General features: G+C 39.4%; 1 protein-coding gene across 1 annotated transcript in view; it reads right to left on the bottom strand.

The window, feature by feature from the left end:
- Positions 1-724: 724 nt before the first annotated feature.
- The window catches only part of Klhl24 (kelch like family member 24), a 30,513-nt gene continuing 16,186 nt past the window's right edge, over positions 725-15,051 (bottom strand). The window contains exons 4-8 of the mRNA XM_057763487.1: positions 12,185-12,369; positions 10,776-10,894; positions 8,768-8,956; positions 7,031-7,219; positions 725-3,374 (exon numbers count right to left, since the gene is read on the bottom strand). Of these exons, the coding sequence (XP_057619470.1) occupies positions 3,174-3,374; positions 7,031-7,219; positions 8,768-8,956; positions 10,776-10,894; positions 12,185-12,369 (883 nt within the window). The 3' untranslated portion in view covers positions 725-3,173. The remainder of the gene's footprint in view (positions 3,375-7,030; positions 7,220-8,767; positions 8,957-10,775; positions 10,895-12,184; positions 12,370-15,051) is intronic.

The raw sequence follows: 15,051 nt of genomic DNA on the forward strand, positions 1-15,051 counted from the left end.
AGAAACCTTGTCTTAAAGAAGGAACAACAACAAGTAACTGTAATTTTCTGTTGATTCACAAAACATACCTTCAAGTTCTCTCCAGCTGAGATGATCACAATGGGCTCTTGTGATCTGAGAAGTCTGCTTTCTGACTGTAACCCTGCTGTTACACAGGTGTACAGATCCCCATGACCAGATCTGGACTTTCAGATGAAAGGATTATTCTAGAAAACAGATGCTGGCTTCCATTTGTGCCTATGGCACCCAAAAAACAAAGAATCGCCGCCAAAAGCTTGAGGCTAGCACAGACAACAGAGATCCTGTCTCAAAAACAGAGTCCTCCAGAAGCGTCTTATTTAGTCTTCTGCACTTGAATAAAATATGATCAACTAATTTTTTAATCTTATTATCGATTTCTGATAATGAAACTTCAAAAATCATTGGGTGTTTATGATGTATGCACACATCCATACTGTCTACATATAAACACATACATGTAACCTAGAAGTGCACATAACCATCACCTACCAAAAGAAAAACTGCCAGTTATGGGAGGACGGAAAGAATATTAGTCTGTCACCATGATGGTTGATATGTCCCTTTTAATATACTAATTATACCCTAAAATTATGTTTCTTAAACCAGGACTTACCACAACTGCTTTTTATCAAGAATTAGTAAAGAAAGATAATTAAAGGAAATTAAAATATAAGAAAGGTAATTAAAAAAAGTTAAAATATCAGTTGGGCAGCTTTAAAAATTTAATTTTCTTGGATTCGAGGTACTTTTGGGTGACTTTTAACATAACTTGCAACTACTCAATTTACATCGTTTTTAAATTACATAAAGAAAAATTCATTTGTTTAAACAAATTCTGATTTCTCAGGATTTTTTCCAATTTACTACAACAAACACAAGGATTATGAAAGATAAACATTACAAATTACAAGTAGATAATACTTTTACAATAGACAAAAATACTAAAATACAAATTTACTTTGAGAAAGTTTTTTATATGGTGTATTTATGAATGGACACAATCTTACAAATATACATGAGGGTAACAATTATCATTTGTAGAATCTTAAGCATTTACGAAACACTTTAGTTCACACACTTTACTGTTAAGAATTTCTGAATTAAACAGTTTCTATTATCTCAAAAAAGTATAATGCAGGTATTTACTATAAAATTACAGTACAAATATCTCAATTGTACATCAACTGTCTCTCAACTGACAGATAATTGTTTTCAGAACTGCTTGTACAGTTATCAGTTAAATCATTTAAAATTTATGACTTGGAAAGTATAAGTGTACTTTCTAGCATTTTTCTCAGAATTTAGATTCCAATTAAGCACTGACTCCTAAGAAATGTTTGTATTATGCTAGATGAGGAATAAAGTTTGTCAATGGTAGGCATTTGATGATTACCTTAATTTTAACAGAATTCTAATGACACTATTATAGTCACTGACAGGGAGTATATTGTGGTGTGAGAGACAATGGTGACTGGGACATTAAACACAGCAAGCCACCTGGGAGAGCCACAGCACTGTGAATAGTTATCTGTCCACACAGAAGTCACAGTAATTAGTTATGATAGTTCCTGTTGTACTCACTCACATTTTTAAGAAAAAAAACTTTCGTATTTCCCTTTGAAAACAGGTAACCTTTATAAAATGGAGGTAAAAAACCTAGAGGAAAAACTTTTTAATAGAAATTTGAAAACGTTGATCAATATTTTATACAATGGCTCTCAAATAAGAGCTCTTGGTCAGAAGATTGGAACTGCTGTTTGCCAGTGTGGCTGGGCGCTAACTTACAAACAAGTGGCCCCACTGAAGAGTGGCCTCTGCTCTAGGCTATTAAGGAATTGGTGTAGAGATTCCTAGGACTGGTAGATGCTCAGAAGTCAGGGAAGAGATACTCAACAAAGCATCAAACTAGGAAGGTCAACTCTGCTGGGTTCGTAGGGAGCAAACCTATCTTTTTAAAATTTCTTTAATTTAGTTCTTTAATGTACATACGTGTGTCTGTGTGAATTTATGTGCACCACATGCCTGTAGGTGCCCAAGGAGGCCAGAGGGTGCTGGGTTCCCTGGAACTAGAATTACAGGTCTTTGTGAACCATCTGATGTGGATACTAGGAACCAAACCAGGATTCTCCGCAAGAGCAGTAAATGTTCTTAAACACTGAGCCATCTCTTCAGTCCCAATTTGGTTTGATGCACTGTCCAGATCCTGGAGACAGGTGTGCCCATATCCTGGCTCTGGAAAAGGAATTCAACTCCTCTGCTAGCTTTAAGGGAGGACTTCAGTGAAGAACTCACAGATGATTCATTAAATACCCTGAGAACCAAACTGGATCACATTTTTTTCCCTCTGATAGCTATTTTAATTTTTTCCTTAGGGACTAATATATAATTTAAATCTCCTTTTATATCTCCTACATAAGCTCAAAAGTATTTAGTAACAGAGAATAGCCTATAAAGTCATTAAATTTGATGTTTTATGGTAGCTGAATTGTCACTACATTTTTACAGCTTAAAAAAAAAAAAAACCACCTTCAATGAAATTAACCAGTATGGATAAGTCAGTGACAGATGTATTTAAAACTCGTTTCTTCCCCTCACAATGAATGCTAAACATTCTTAAAATCAGGCAAGTCAACCTAAATGAAGCTTCAGTCATACAATTTTTCTCTACTTAACAGACAAAAAAGAAATAAACATTTCTAAAAGATGGTTCACAAATCCCTAAGAAGTTTACAGCTAGATGTCATTTCCTACCCCACAGTTTCTCACAGATGCAAAAATATATTCATAGGCCAAATTATCATTATTACTTTTTTTTTTTGAAGACAGGCCTTATTGTGTAGCCCTTGGTGACCTAAAACTTGTTATGTAGATCAGGCTTGGCTCAAACTCGGAGAAATCCACCTGCCTTTGCCTTCTGGGTGCTGGAATTAAAGGTGTGCACTACTATGTCTGGCTTTAACCACTACCATCTTAACAGCCCTCTCCCCCAGTTACAGGAAAGAACTTATTACAGCTTGAAATACTGTTATTTTTGGAAAACGGCATCAGGGCTATTCCTTTATTTCTTTTTCCATACAGCACAAAGGAGATGTGTTCTTACTTTAAAAGTTCCCTCTTGGACTGCGTGGCTTCTTGTGTGAGGTAACCCAGGTTTAGAGCTTAAAGCATTTCTCATTGTATCTATGAATAGTCACACAGCCATGATAGGACACCGGTCTGGGCATCGCAGCGACCCCTGTGATGATACTTGTTGCAGGATCGTAACAGAGAACAGTGTCTGTGGCTTCTCCGTTTTCCCGTCTTCCACCCAGGATATAGATCTTACCATTGCACACAGACATACCACAGTTTTCCTGTTTAATCAAATACACAAAACAAAACAAAAAACCAATTAACTACTGGAGATAATGGATTTGACAATAAACAGAAAAACAACAATACGTTTTAACACAGTACAAAAAAAAAGATATAATATCATCTCATCTACCTTTGGCCCAATGCCTGTTATTCATGAGTATTTGCATGAAGTGAGTAACAAAGGCCAAGACCAGAAGAGCATGGTAGGCTAAAAAGGCTTTGACTAGCTCAGTGCAGTGAAGGGCAGCTATTGTAATTATCACATGATCAATGAACAGGGACACTAAGTCCCTTGAGAGGGCCTTAAGTTGAGAAAAATGAAAACCAGTTTGTATGTTTCTTTGGTTGTTTTTTTGAGACAGGGTTTCTCTGTGTAGTCCTGGCTGTCCTGGAACTCATTCTGTAGACCAGGATTCCTCAAACTCTTAGAAATCCACCTGTCTCTGCCTCCTAAGTGCTGGGACTAAAGGCATGCACCACCACCACCAAGAGAAAAAAAAGTTTTAATCAAAGTAAAGCAAAACAACAACAACAACAAAACCCCTGTTATCAGAGGTCTTAGTGGGGACACAAATGCCACCAATAGTTAATCTTTAGTTTATTCTACATAAAGAGATCCTTAGCCAAATTGTATTTGTGTGTAAATAATTACTAGGCAAAAAGAGCTATTCTTACAAAGGTGAGAGAAACCCTGTCTCAAAAAACCAAAAAAGAAATAAACATTTAAAAAACCAGGGCATGGGCTAGAGGTGGCTCAGGACTTAAAGGGCTCGCTGTTCTTCTAGGACCCACATTCAGGTCTCAGCACTCACACTGGGCAGGTCAACTGCCTGTTCCTAAGTCTGGTTCCAGGAGATCTGATAAACTTCTCTACTTGCCAAGGGCACCTGCATACATATAGCATACATTCACACAGACCCATAAATAAAGAAAAAAATCTAAAAAGAAACATATAAAAACTAATCCAGGGAAGTATGAAGAGATGGCTTAGTGGTTAAGAGTATATAGCGGACAATGAGGACTGCTGAGAAGAACAATGGCACTGGGTTTTGATCCTACTGCACGTACTGGCTTTGTGGGAGCCTAGGCAGTTTGGATGCTCACCTTACTAGACCTGGATGGAGGTGGGTGGTCCTTGGACTTCCCACAGGGCAGGGAACCCTGATTGCCCTTCGGGCTGATGAGGGAGGGGAACTTGATTGGGGGAGGGGGAGGGAAATGGGAGGCGGTGGCGGGGAGAAGGCAGAAATCTTTAATAAAAAAAAAAAAAAAAAAAAAGAGTACTTGCTGCTGATTCCAGGGGACACAACATTCTTTTTTCCTTCTTTCTTTTTTTTTTTTTTTGATTTTTTCGAGACAAGGTTTCTTCGTAGTTTCTGGTTCCTGTCCTGGAACTAGCTCTTGTAGACCAGGCTGGCCTCGAACTCTCGGAGATCTGCCTGCCTCTGCCTCCCGAGTGCTGGGATTAAAGGCGTGCGCCACCACCGCCCGGCAGCACACAACATTCTTTTCTCTTATCTGGGAACACTCATACATGTGGCATGCACACATAATACACACACGCACACACGCGCACTCGCATGCACACTCTCATACCAAATTATAACAAGGATTTGGTAGATGGCTCGCTAGTTAAAGGTGTTTCCTGCCAATCCCAGCAACTTGTGTTCCATTCCAGTATACACATAGTGGGATGCTACATGTTGCCTTCTGACCTCTACATGTGCTGTTACATACATACAAACACCCAAACAAATAAATAAATGTTAAAAAAACCCCTCAAAACCTAAACTCACAAGGAATTCTGGCACTGTAGTACACATCTGGAATCCCAGCATTTTGGAGGGGAAGGCAGATCAAGCAAAGTTCAAGGCTAGTTCCAACTGCCTGAGAACCAGTCAAAAAAACCAAAACCGACCAAGCAACAAAATAAAATAAAGCAAAGACTTTAGGCGTATGCAACTGCTATACTCAGTGTGAATACTACAAAAGGAGTGGGGAAAAGGTCAGTTCTGACCAAGGTAACCTGCATTTGTTGTTGAAAGATGAGTGGAATTACAAGTACAGAAGGTAAACAAAGCGTCATAGGCTGAGGGATCAACACAAGCCAATACAAAATAATGTGATTTGTACTGAAAATAAAAATAACAATGCAATTAGAATAAAGTTACAGAAAATTAAATTAAAACAAAAAACAGGTTTAGAGAAGCTACTAGACAGGACGGGACTCTGAGGACAGCTCCAGTGTGTGAGCTTCACTCTTTTAGAGACAGGGAAAAAACCTAGGGCGGTATCTGAAATGTCTGGACACAGAGACAGCAGCAGAATAGCAGATCCTATTGTACATCTGCAACATGGATAATGCCACACAGCTGTTGGGAACAGGAGCTGGAACAAGGTGAGTCCTGAGCAGCAAATGAAGTAATTCAGGAGTAAACTAGAGTTAAAGTCAGGGGAAAGAGGCTAAGCAACATTAATACTTAAAGATGGAGTGGAAAAAAAGAGAGAGACTGAAAACAGGAGATATGACTGGTTGGTGACTTTAAGAAATGTGACTTTGGCTGGGTGGTGGTGGCACATGCACGCCTTTTAATCGCAACACTCAGGAGACAGAGGCAGGTGAATCCCTCCGAGTTCGAGGCCAGCCTGGCCTACAGAGCAAGTCCCAGGATAGGCTCCAAAGCTACAAAGAGGAAATCCTGTCTTGAAAAACCAAAAAGAATGTGTATGGGGCACACCTTAATCTCAGCATTCAGGAGGGAAAGGAAAGCAGATCTGTGAGTTTCAAGCCAGCAAGGACTATATAGTGAGATCCTTTCTCAAAAAAAAGAAGAAAGAAAAATAGACAAAATCCTGCCAACTAATCAAAGAAAGAAAGGAAGAAGAAAGAAAGATAGATGGAAAGAAACAAAGAATACATTTTGGGAGAGCAGACTGGTTCAGGGGTTAAGAGCACTTGTGTCATTTGCAGAGGGCTGGAGTTTGGTTCCCAGCACCCACATATCAGGGGGCTCACTACCATCTGTAATTGAAACTACAGGAGTGCTCCCCCCTCTGGTCTCTCTGGGCATCCACATCCCTATGCACACACTAACATGTGAAGACAGACAGCAGCATTTTGGTAGTAAAAGGAAAGCAAGCAGAGCCAAGAACCCGGAAGCTGGGAGCCTTTCTGGGAACACAGAGATAAAGGGAGCTACAGCCTCAGGTGGAATGAACGTCCGAATCAATGAGGCCTGAGCACTATCATCTATTTCTTTACAACAAAACTATAAGCCTCTAAACAAAGGGCCCTGCGTCTTCCCTCTCCTCTTTTGAAACATGGCAGAAGAATGGGACAAGACTATGAAGAATGAAGGCTGAGGGTTTTTCTGTCAAAAAAAACAAAGGTACTTCATGTTGGGTTGATAAAAAGAAGTTAACCTGCTAAAGTTAACCCTTGGGGCAGAATATGCAGTTCAGTGTAGTGTTTACCTAGTGCTCATGAGGCCCTGGACCAAATCCCTAGCACCACAAAAAACAAACAAAACATTAAAAAACAATTCCTTAGGAGGGAGTTTAAAAAATTATGAAATATTTGAAAAGTGACATTCAAGTAAATAATCATGTCACTTATTTCCTCTTCATTTCTGTTTGGACTCTGTGCTATTACCTGTCGACTGAATGTGTTTTGTACATGCATCCAGTAGTCTTCAACTGGGTCATAACAATACACCGCCTTGGTCAGTCCACCAGCAACGTAGATCAGGTTGTTCAGAGAGACAGCTGTTATGCACCTCTTAGCAATTGGGATAGCTGCGCGAAGTAGCCAAGAATTGGTTTCTGGGTCATAAGACTGAACCTAATAATACAGAAAAATATAAAGAAAGATATCTAAACAAATATGTAAATTTGCTTTAAAAATGTTAATATATTAACATGGTTAAAAATCAAATGCCATTAATTCAAAGAATTAAATGAAGTTAGTCTTATTTATAAAATTTATGAATTACCAGGCAGTGGTGGCACATGCCTTTAATCCCAGCACTCGGGAGGCAGACACAGGCAGATCTCTGTGAGTTCGAGGCCAGCCTGGTCTACAGAGTGAGTTTCAGAACTGGACCCATAGCTATTAGTAAACCCTGTCTTGAAAATAAAAAATAAAAAAAAAATTAAATTAGGGAAATTCTTACTTATTGGTGAAAGATAAAACTCCTTTGTTTAAAAACAAAAACAAACAAATGACCAAAAAAGCCTAAGTTATTACCATCAAGAAAAAGTAACAAAATACACACAGATTATTTCCAAAAAGAATGGCCTCCAGGTTTACTAATGTATACTAAAAGTCTTAAGTTTTTCTGAAATTGCTTTATGTATCATGTTTCAATCTGAATAGAATTTCGTTATGCTTTTAGGGAATCCTTACTTCAAAAGAACCTCAATTTAATTAGTTTTTATTTTTGTTTTGTTTGGTTTTTTGAGACAAGGTTTCCCTGTGAAACAATCCTGGCTATCCTTGAACTCACTGTGTAGACCAGGCTGACCTCAAACTCACAAAAATCCACCTGCCTCTGCCTCCTGAGTGCTGGGATTAAAGGCATGTGCCACCACTGCCTGCCCAGCCAGTTTATTGTATTTTTAGTTAGCATAAATTCTCAATGAACTTTAAATAGGTAACTTTATCTCTTTATTGCCACAGTGCCCAGGTGGAGGTCAGAGGACAACCCACAGAGCAGGTGCTCTCGTCCAGCTGTAGGATCTGGGGATCGAACTCAGATCAGCAGGTTTGGTGGTTAACATCTTTACCACCTGATGATACACCTGATGATATATTAACATTGAAGTAAGAAAATAAATGAATTAACTGATGAAATTTCATTATCACCACTAAACCAACTAGCCATTGGATATCCTTCCTCAGAATAAACACGGTATTTCCTGAAACGCCAGGATGGCACGTGTTCTTCTGTCCGAGTCAGATGAACTGCAGCTACTTTGGACCATCCCCTACTTACACTACAGAGGCAATCCTTCCTCTTCCTTTATTCTAAAAACCAAACCAAACCAAACCAAACCAAACCAAATATACCCTCCAAAGGTCTAAAGACACGACTAGCTGGGAAGCAGCACCATTAGTGCCTTGACCTTTGCTCTTCATTTTCTGTGTTGCATCTAAGTTTTAAATCCTGTAAATGATAGAAAAGTTTTTCACTGTGAGATGGGCCTCATTTCACAAAGGTTTAATCACATTTGTTACACATAACAAATTACTGGCTATATGATGGTGTCACTGAGGCAACTTGAAATCCAGGGCTTTTCCCTCTTTTTCAAAGACCCCTCACACTTTGCTACCTCGCCACCTGTCTCCTTTTATATACAGTACGGGGAGTTTTCTAAGCACACAGCTTACCTTATCAGAACAAGTATTATCATCAGGTCCTCCACCAATCACAAACAATTTTCCTATACAGCTTGTCACTGCTGGGGAGCTCACTGCTTCTTTAAGTGGCGCAACTTCTGTCCAACGATTTGAAAAGGAATCATAACACTCTACACTGCTAAGTCTGTTTTGCCCATCATAGCCTCCAACAACATACACCTGTATGTAAAATGCAGGATAAAGAATCTTATTAGCAAGTCTAAACTGTTTATCTGCTCAGTTAAAATTAGAGGATCCCTCTCATTCAAGGCCTTGACAGCTGTAACTACAGTGTATTAGTTCAGTTTTCTGAGACTTTGTCATTTCTTAGTAATCCCGACTGACTTCCCCACCATTACAGAGCCTTTTCTGGCATGTTCCCTTTGGCGACATTTTAATCACACAGGCATACTGAGTATTTGTTTACCTTACTGTATACCTGTGCTTTGCCTATAAATGTTCATGTTTGTTTTGTTTTATCCCCTAAGAAGAACAAATCGTTACCATGCCGAAGGGAATAAGGTTTCTCAAGTTCTCTTCACTTAACAATGAGATATTTGATTATAAAGTAATAAAGCTATGCAACTCTAACACCAGTTAAGAGTCATTAGTGTGAGCTCTCTGAAGGCAAGGCCTATCTTTTAGCAGCTATAGCAGCTAGAAAAACACCCAAGACACAGTGAGCTCAAAGCTCTCAACATTTTTCATGAATAGTGGTGGGTCAATACGTTTCCATGACAGCCGAAGCCATAAACAAGACGTCTAGTGAACAGCTTACCAGCAGAGAATCCCTTGTGCATCATGGGTATATTAGAAGCTTTTAATCAAGCATTCCAGTTTCATACCCACATTTCTTTTAATAGATAATTATCAACTCTTTAGGCCACTTCTAATTAACTGTGAGGTTCAACTGAGTCTTCCACAGAATCTCTCATGACTGCTCTTCCTTTAATCCTAGCACTCAGTGGGCAGAGGCAGATGAATTTCTGTGAGTTCCAGGACTGCCAGGGCTACACAATGAGATTCTGTCTTGAAAAAACAAACAAACAAAAAAGTTCCAAACCACTACTTCACAGATCAGATTAAATAATGGTAGTTGAAGTTCAGAACCCAAATTGTAATTTCTTTTGACACAGTGTTACTGTGTAGCCCAGGGTGGCCTTGCACTTGTGACATTCCTATCTTGGCCCCCAAAGCCAGGATCACAGGTGGAGCATCTTGCTTGGCATTCAGTTGAATCTATTTTAATACATTTGTTAGCTGTCGTCTATAAAAGATTTCCTATAAAACATGTTGGTGAGGGGACTGAGGAAATGGTTCAGCAAGTCAGAGGGCTTGCTGTGTAAGCATAAGGATCTGAGTTCAAATCCCCAATACCCACATAAAAAACAAAGCAATGTCCTGTAACTGCAGTGCTGTGGGGATAGGGCTTGCTGGCTAGTACTCTGCCTCAAAGGAATAAGGTGAAGTTATAGAATAAGACATCTGACATCCTCCCCTGGCCTTCATGTGTCACATATGTGTCCAACTGAAAATTAAAGCATGCATAACACACACACACACACACACACACACACACACACACACGTTGGAGAGTTTATCTTAGTTTTATCCCCTCTTGCACAAACAAAGAAGGCTAAATAATACCACTTAAGGTAAACATTTTTCTGCTTGATTGCCAAAGTCAGTAAAAGGGGAAAAGCTGTGTGGACTAGACACTGTCTGGTTCTGTATCTGATATAATGCCTTTGTAGTTCTTCTTAAGCACTTGGATCCAATGTGTGAGAAATGTGCTGTACTGCACAAATTTTAAATTGGAGGAACAAAATATCTATTCAAAAAGCACAGTGTCATACTGTTTATGTCTTTAGTTTATCTTGGTTAGGAATGGAAGGAAATACCATTTGAAGCCAAAATACCCAGAGGGAAATGCAAGATGCAACTGTGGCATTCTTTTGGACATATACCAACAGTAGTATTAAAAAGCCATTTCTCTTACTTTACCAAGAAGGACAGCCATTTTGTGGCGCCATCTGCCTTTATTTAGAGAAGCAACTCTGATCCAGATATTTAGCTGTGAGTTATAAATCCAGACATCACGGCTGTTGATTCTTCCACCTTCAAATATAAAACAATGCACATTCGGCAACGTCACTCAATATGACCAAGAGATTTATGTCACTAGCACATAGGTAAACAAAGCAGAACTTCCTCATTCAATCTGAGAAGTTCAGAACTAGCTCAACAAATAAAGGAGGAACCTTCTATAGCTTAATGGAAAGAGTTTAAACTCCGCTAGCTGTTTTCCTGAGAAACAAGGACCACAAGCTCCACAATAATAAAATACAGATGTTGAGTTTTACAAATCAGAGGTCAGATAATTACAAATAGCAGGATTATTCTAAAGACTTTTAAAAAACCATACAAAAAAATCAGGTGATTGCTGGAGTGTCATACATTAGGTAGTAAAATAATCTGCAAGGCTAATTAAGTTATTTATCATTCAACAGACTTCAAAGAATAGATAGATACTAGATATACTTTTTGAAAATCTATCACTTTGTCTGATTTTTAGGACTACATCATGTATAGTAAATATGTTCAACTTAAGAATTTTACAGAAAAATTCCAATTAATAAAACTTAGGGAAAGAATTTCAGAAAGTAGGCAAATTAAACATGCTTAGCTGTATAAATACTTTTGACTTTATAGTTTACAATGATTTAAAAAAAAAACCACAAAGAGGTAAAGTTAAACCATAACAAGGCTGGAGAGGCGGCTCCATGGTCAGAGCAGCTGCCATTCTTTCAGAGGACCTGAGTGTTCCCAGCACCCCATGGAGCTTACAACTGCCTGAAACTTCAGCTCCAGATCCGATGACCTCTTTTGGCCTCTGCAGGCACTTCTATGCTCTCCCACACGCATGCACGTGCACACACATTCACTTATGTACACACACACAGTTAAAACACATATACTCTAAGCATATGTAAAAGCATTAAAATATCATGACCAAAAGCATTTTCTGGTAGATCTTTTGTAAATCATTCTAGTTTTACAAAAGGTCTTTTCAGTTTTGTATAAACTAATTTGCCTGAAACATCCGTTTCACACTTAAAAAGGTATTATTATTTTTTAAAAATAGTCAATCTGGGGGCTGGAGAGATGGCTCACTGGTTAAGAACACTGGCTGCTCTTTCACAGGTCCTGAGTTCAATTCTCAGCAATCACATGGTGGCTCACAACCATCTATAGTAAGATCTGGCGCTCTCTTCTGGCATAAAAGACGGAAGCATAAAAGCATACATGCAGATGGCACACTCAAACATAAAATAATTTGATTAAAAAGAACCAGCCAACCTATATCCAAATCAAACATAGTAGCTACTGCAGTAATTATTTATTTACCTGAAACAAGAATATCATTCCTTAGTGCACAGACGGCATACTCTGATTTGGTAAATTCTGGAAGCTTGGCCAAGGACTTCCATTCTCCTGTTACTGGATCATAGCACTCAGTGTACGGAAGATTAAATCCTCCAACTCGTTCACAGCCTCCGACCACAACTATCACCTCTGAATAGCCAGTGGACCTAAAATAATTATTTTAAGAATGCAAAAATAATTGTAATACATTTATATTCAAGATAGTTCAAAGACCTAACAACAAACAAAACACCATGACAGACAGCTAAGTTTATTCTTACAGATGTGCCAAACAGTACAGGCTAGCAATTATTTACTTTGAGAACATTTGTTAGTGACATCATTACTGCACAGAAAGTATCTACAAGCAATTTTTTCAAAAAAATTTTTTTGGGCCGGGCGGTGGTGGCGCACGCCTTTAATTCCAGCACTCGGGAGGCAGAGGCAGGCGGATCTCTGTGAGTTCGAGGCCAGCCTGGTCTACAAGAGCTAGTTCCAGGACAGGCACCAAAAGCTACAGAGAAACCCTGTCTTGAAAAACCAAAAAAAAAAAAAAAAAATTTTTTTTTTGGTTAAAATGTTTTCCTGCATGTTATGTGCGCGCACCATATGTGGTACATATGGAGGTCAGAAGACCGCGTTGGTATTGGATACCCTGGAACTCGAGTTAGGGATGGCTGTGAACTACCATGTGGGTGCAGGAACCAAACCCGGGTCCTTTGAGAGAACATCGTGTGCTCTCAGCCAATGAGCCATCTCTCCAGCCTCTCTGCCATTAAACGTTTTATTTTTTAAAAAACAGTCCCAATATATTGCCCAGGCTAGCTTAAAGGACACAATCCTCCTGTATCAGCTCCTGACAGTACAAGTGAGTAATGTAAGTGATTACAGTCACCAAACCTAACAACAAGCCTGGTTTGTTTTGTCGCTTTGGAGATAGGTTCTCACTATGTAGCTCTGGTTGGCCGGGTGGGAACTTACTATGTAGGCCAGGCTGGCCTGGAACAGATCTGCCAGTTGTTCCTTCCTGGGTGCCGAGATTGAAGGCAAGGGCTATAGGTTTTGACTTCTGAACCTTTTGTTTTGTTACAGTACTAGGGTCTGAAACCAGGTCATTGGGATTCCAAGGCAAGAACTCTACCACTTTTCAGTGTTGCTAATTCTAAAATAAATCTGTAGTGTATGTATCTAAAGAGCATTTCTTCAGAAATATGTTATTTTATGTGCAAGGTCTTCAGGTCATCCAGCTAGGAAGAAGTGAGTAAAAGAAGAAATTATAACCACAGGAGTGAATACTTGCTGCACCCATTCAAGTTATTGTCTTAGCAATAATGACTTGAACATTGCTAGTTCTTTGGCAAGAAAATACGTTGGGGTGAGTTTCTCAAGCTACTAGCTCTACCAATTTCCTGTAATGACCTAACAACACACTGAGCAAGTGGCCTTAACACACCAACCTGTAGCTGGGTGGTGGTGACGCACGCCTTTAATCCCAGCACTCGCCTTTAATCCCAGCACTCAGGAGGCAGACAGATCTCTGTGAGTTCGAGGCCAGCCTGGTCTACAAGAGCTAGTTCCAGGACAGGCTCCAAAGCTACATAGAAACCCTGTCTCAAAACAACAACAACAACAACAACAACAACAACAACAAAAAACCAAATCAAAACCCCCCTAAAATCAACAACAACAAAAAAACCCAAACACCCCGCCCCCCCACTAACCTGCTTGCTGGTTCTTCTCCTTTCTTTTCTCTTTTTGAATGGTACTGGTTTAGAACCCAGGCCCCTGTACATGCTGGAAAAGCATCTGGCCACTCCCTTATCCTTTATTAGTGTTTTTGATACAGGGTCTCACTATTGTTGCTTAGGCTAGCCTTGAGGCCATGGTTTGTGACTCTCTGGTTTCAGCCACAGACTAGAAGACGAGCGAGTTAATCAGTTTCTCACAGCTAACATTAGGTCTGCCCCTAAAGACAATCTGACCTACTTATTTTCTAAATTTGGCGAGGACACAGTTCTGAGTCTGTGTGCCAGGGCCTTCTGCCGAGAACTGCACCAGACCAGGCAGGTGGCTTTTATAAGGAAACAGATGCAGTAACTGAGACTCAAAATGTTTACTTTTTTAAAAGCAGCAATTATTTAAAAATTTATCATCAGGAACTAATAGCAGATATGCTTAAATACTGAGCCACAATGATGCTCATATTACTTAAAAGATAAAAAGTTGAGGCAGACCATAGCAGCACACACCTTTAGTCCCAGTATTCAGGAGGCAGAGGTAGGCAGATAAAATTAAAAAAAAAAAAAAAAAAGAAGAAAGCAAAATGCTTTATTCAATAGTGTATATTATCCCTGGGCGGTAAGAATATACCAGATTTTTTTTTTCTTTTTCTAAGTTTTCTCCAACTGGTATAAAGTACTTCATCCACTTCCTACCGTAGCCCAGCTTAAGAAAAACAAAAGAAAAGTATCACATCTCATAGGGGGCACATTTGCTCACAGATAACTATTAGAGAAGCCAGAACTGTTATACAGACTGTTCTCTTCAATGAAAGGGATGAGCATGCCTGTTTTCTACCTAGAAGATTGGAGTGAATGTTGTTTATAACATGGTGTCTTTTACTATTCTGTAGACCCAGGTTTCATCAGAATCTTCAAGACTCCTGAGCACGGTTTCTCTGTCAATAGAACACATTGTTCTTTTGGGGGTGATGGGTGGTGGTGGTGTTCAAGACAGGGTTTCTCTGTGTAGCCCTGGCTGTCCTGGAACTTGCTCTGCAGACCAGGCTGGCCTCAAACTCACAGAGGTCTACCTGCCTCTGCCTCTCGAGTGCTGAGATTAAAGGCGTG

This window comes from Chionomys nivalis, chromosome 3 (genome assembly GCF_950005125.1).
Source record: "Chionomys nivalis chromosome 3, mChiNiv1.1, whole genome shotgun sequence".
Taxonomy (NCBI): Eukaryota; Metazoa; Chordata; class Mammalia; order Rodentia; family Cricetidae; genus Chionomys; species Chionomys nivalis.